At 64.7% G+C, this 1721-nt stretch overlaps 1 protein-coding gene across 5 annotated transcripts in view; it reads right to left on the reverse strand.

The window, feature by feature from the left end:
• LOC102373181 (ferritin heavy chain A) overlaps positions 1-819 on the reverse strand; it is a 15595-nt gene extending 14776 nt beyond the window's left edge. Inside the window, exon 1 of one of the 5 annotated variants that reach the window (XM_014517199.2) lies at positions 460-784. In XM_014517199.2, the coding sequence (XP_014372685.1) occupies positions 460-561 (102 nt within the window). In that variant the 5' untranslated portion in view covers positions 562-784. Of the gene's footprint in view, positions 1-459 lie in introns of all 5 variants that reach the window. The other 4 variants (XM_025196403.1, XM_025196422.1, XM_025196417.1 and 1 more) reach the window with 4 other exon arrangements.
• Between the last annotated feature and the right edge of the window lie 902 nt (positions 820-1721).

Raw genomic sequence — 1721 nt, forward strand, 5'->3', positions numbered from 1 at the left:
GGGATTTGGGGGCTCTTGGGGGGGGGAGGGAATTGCAGGGCACAGTGGGGATCTAAGGGGCTGGTGGGGGAGTCCAGGGGACACAAGTTTCCTCCCTCCCACAACACTACAGCACCAGGCAGTTTTCCACCACTCCTTTATTTGCTCTCTCTCCTGCTTGTTTCTTGAGGTGTGATGAGACTCTGACCCCTCCCCCCTTTTCTCTGCGCAGCTGGGTCCGTGGTTCAGTGCCATGGAGCAGGTGGGGGTCTCCTTGCTTCCCCCCACACCCCTAGTCAGAGGCAAGGGGGTAGGTGAGGGCACAAGGAGGATCCGAGGGGGCAGGAGGCATCAGAAGGCTCAGGAGGATCTCAGAGCACAGAGGTGGGGGATCTAGGGGGGTCATCTCAGAGCCCAGGGGAGGATCTAGGGGGCACAGGGGGTCGGGCTGGAAGCCCAGGGAAGGGTGCGGGGGCTCACCATGGACATGTAGACATAGCTGGCGTACAGCTCCATGTTCACCATGCGGTTGATGGCGGCCTCGCAGTCGCGGTGGTAGTTCTGGCGCACCTGGGAGTCCATGACCCGGGCAGATGCAGATGCAGGTCCTGTTGCTGGGGGTGCTGGGGCGGGAGGAGGCTCCGTTCAATCACTGTTGAAGCAAGAGCCGGCTCTGGCCGCGGGCTCAGACGGCGCCTCTTATAGCCCGGCCCGGCCCGCCCCCTGCCCCACCCGAGCGGGAGAGGACAATGATCCTCCCGGGCCCAGGAGAAAACCCGGTAGCCCGGGCCTCCAGCACTGCACGCCCTTCGGCAGGGAGGGGACCCAGGCGTCCGGGCCGCGTGGGAGGGAGTGTGAGCCTTGCCCGGGGGGGGGGGCAGAATCACAGGGCCTGAGTCAGCATGTGTCAAGCCAGCGTGACTCAGCACTCGGGGGGCGCTGGGGGGGACTTTGTGGGAAGCAGGAAAGAGGCAGCGACCGGCCTGAGCCACATCCGCGCCCCCAGCCCCGCCTGCGCTGCCACTTACTCCCGACCGCACCCCCTGGCCATCCAGCCCTGCTCACCACTGGCCCCTCACCGACCTGTAGCCCCCTGCCCGCTGTGGTACCCCTCACTCCCACCACCAAACCCTGGTTCCTGCCCCCAGCCTGGCACTGCCCCTGGCTGTGGGGTGGACAGCTGCATTGGGCATGTGCAGGGAGACCACACACCACTGGGACCCCCATGTCTGTCCTCATGCACCAGGTCCCTTTGGCTGAGATCAGGCAGCCAGGCCTGCAGGGCCCGTCCAGGGGTGGGGGCCAATCCAGACCAGGCCCTGGTACTGAGCCAACCAGCAAGGGTTCAGCACAGGCTGGCAGGGGACAGTGTGGTCGAACTAGTCAGGGGCAGGGGGGTACACTAGGGCCCTGCTGTGTTGGGGGTAAGGTCTGTGGATCTCACCCAGCATGGTGGTGGGGGGAAGGGAAGTTAGTATTGCCCCAGCCTGTCCTTGCTATCATCCCATGAGGCTTGGGCTGAAACTGCCCAGTCAGCCTCCACTACCCCAAGGGGGGTGGATTACTAATTGCTCAAGAGCCGGCTCCAGGGAGGGGCATTTATAGTCTGCCTGTGTCCTAGGCCTGGGCCAAGTCACCTGGGGCAGCTACTGGGGATGGCAGGTGGGGCCGGAAGTGGGGGCAGAGATCTGGGGCATGGGAGAGCAGCTCAGGGCTCTAGAGGAAGCTGGGTAGCAGCAGGA

Source organism: Alligator sinensis, unplaced genomic scaffold (assembly GCF_000455745.1).
Source record: "Alligator sinensis unplaced genomic scaffold, ASM45574v1 scaffold647_2, whole genome shotgun sequence".
Lineage (NCBI taxonomy): Eukaryota > Metazoa > Chordata > Crocodylia > Alligatoridae > Alligator > Alligator sinensis.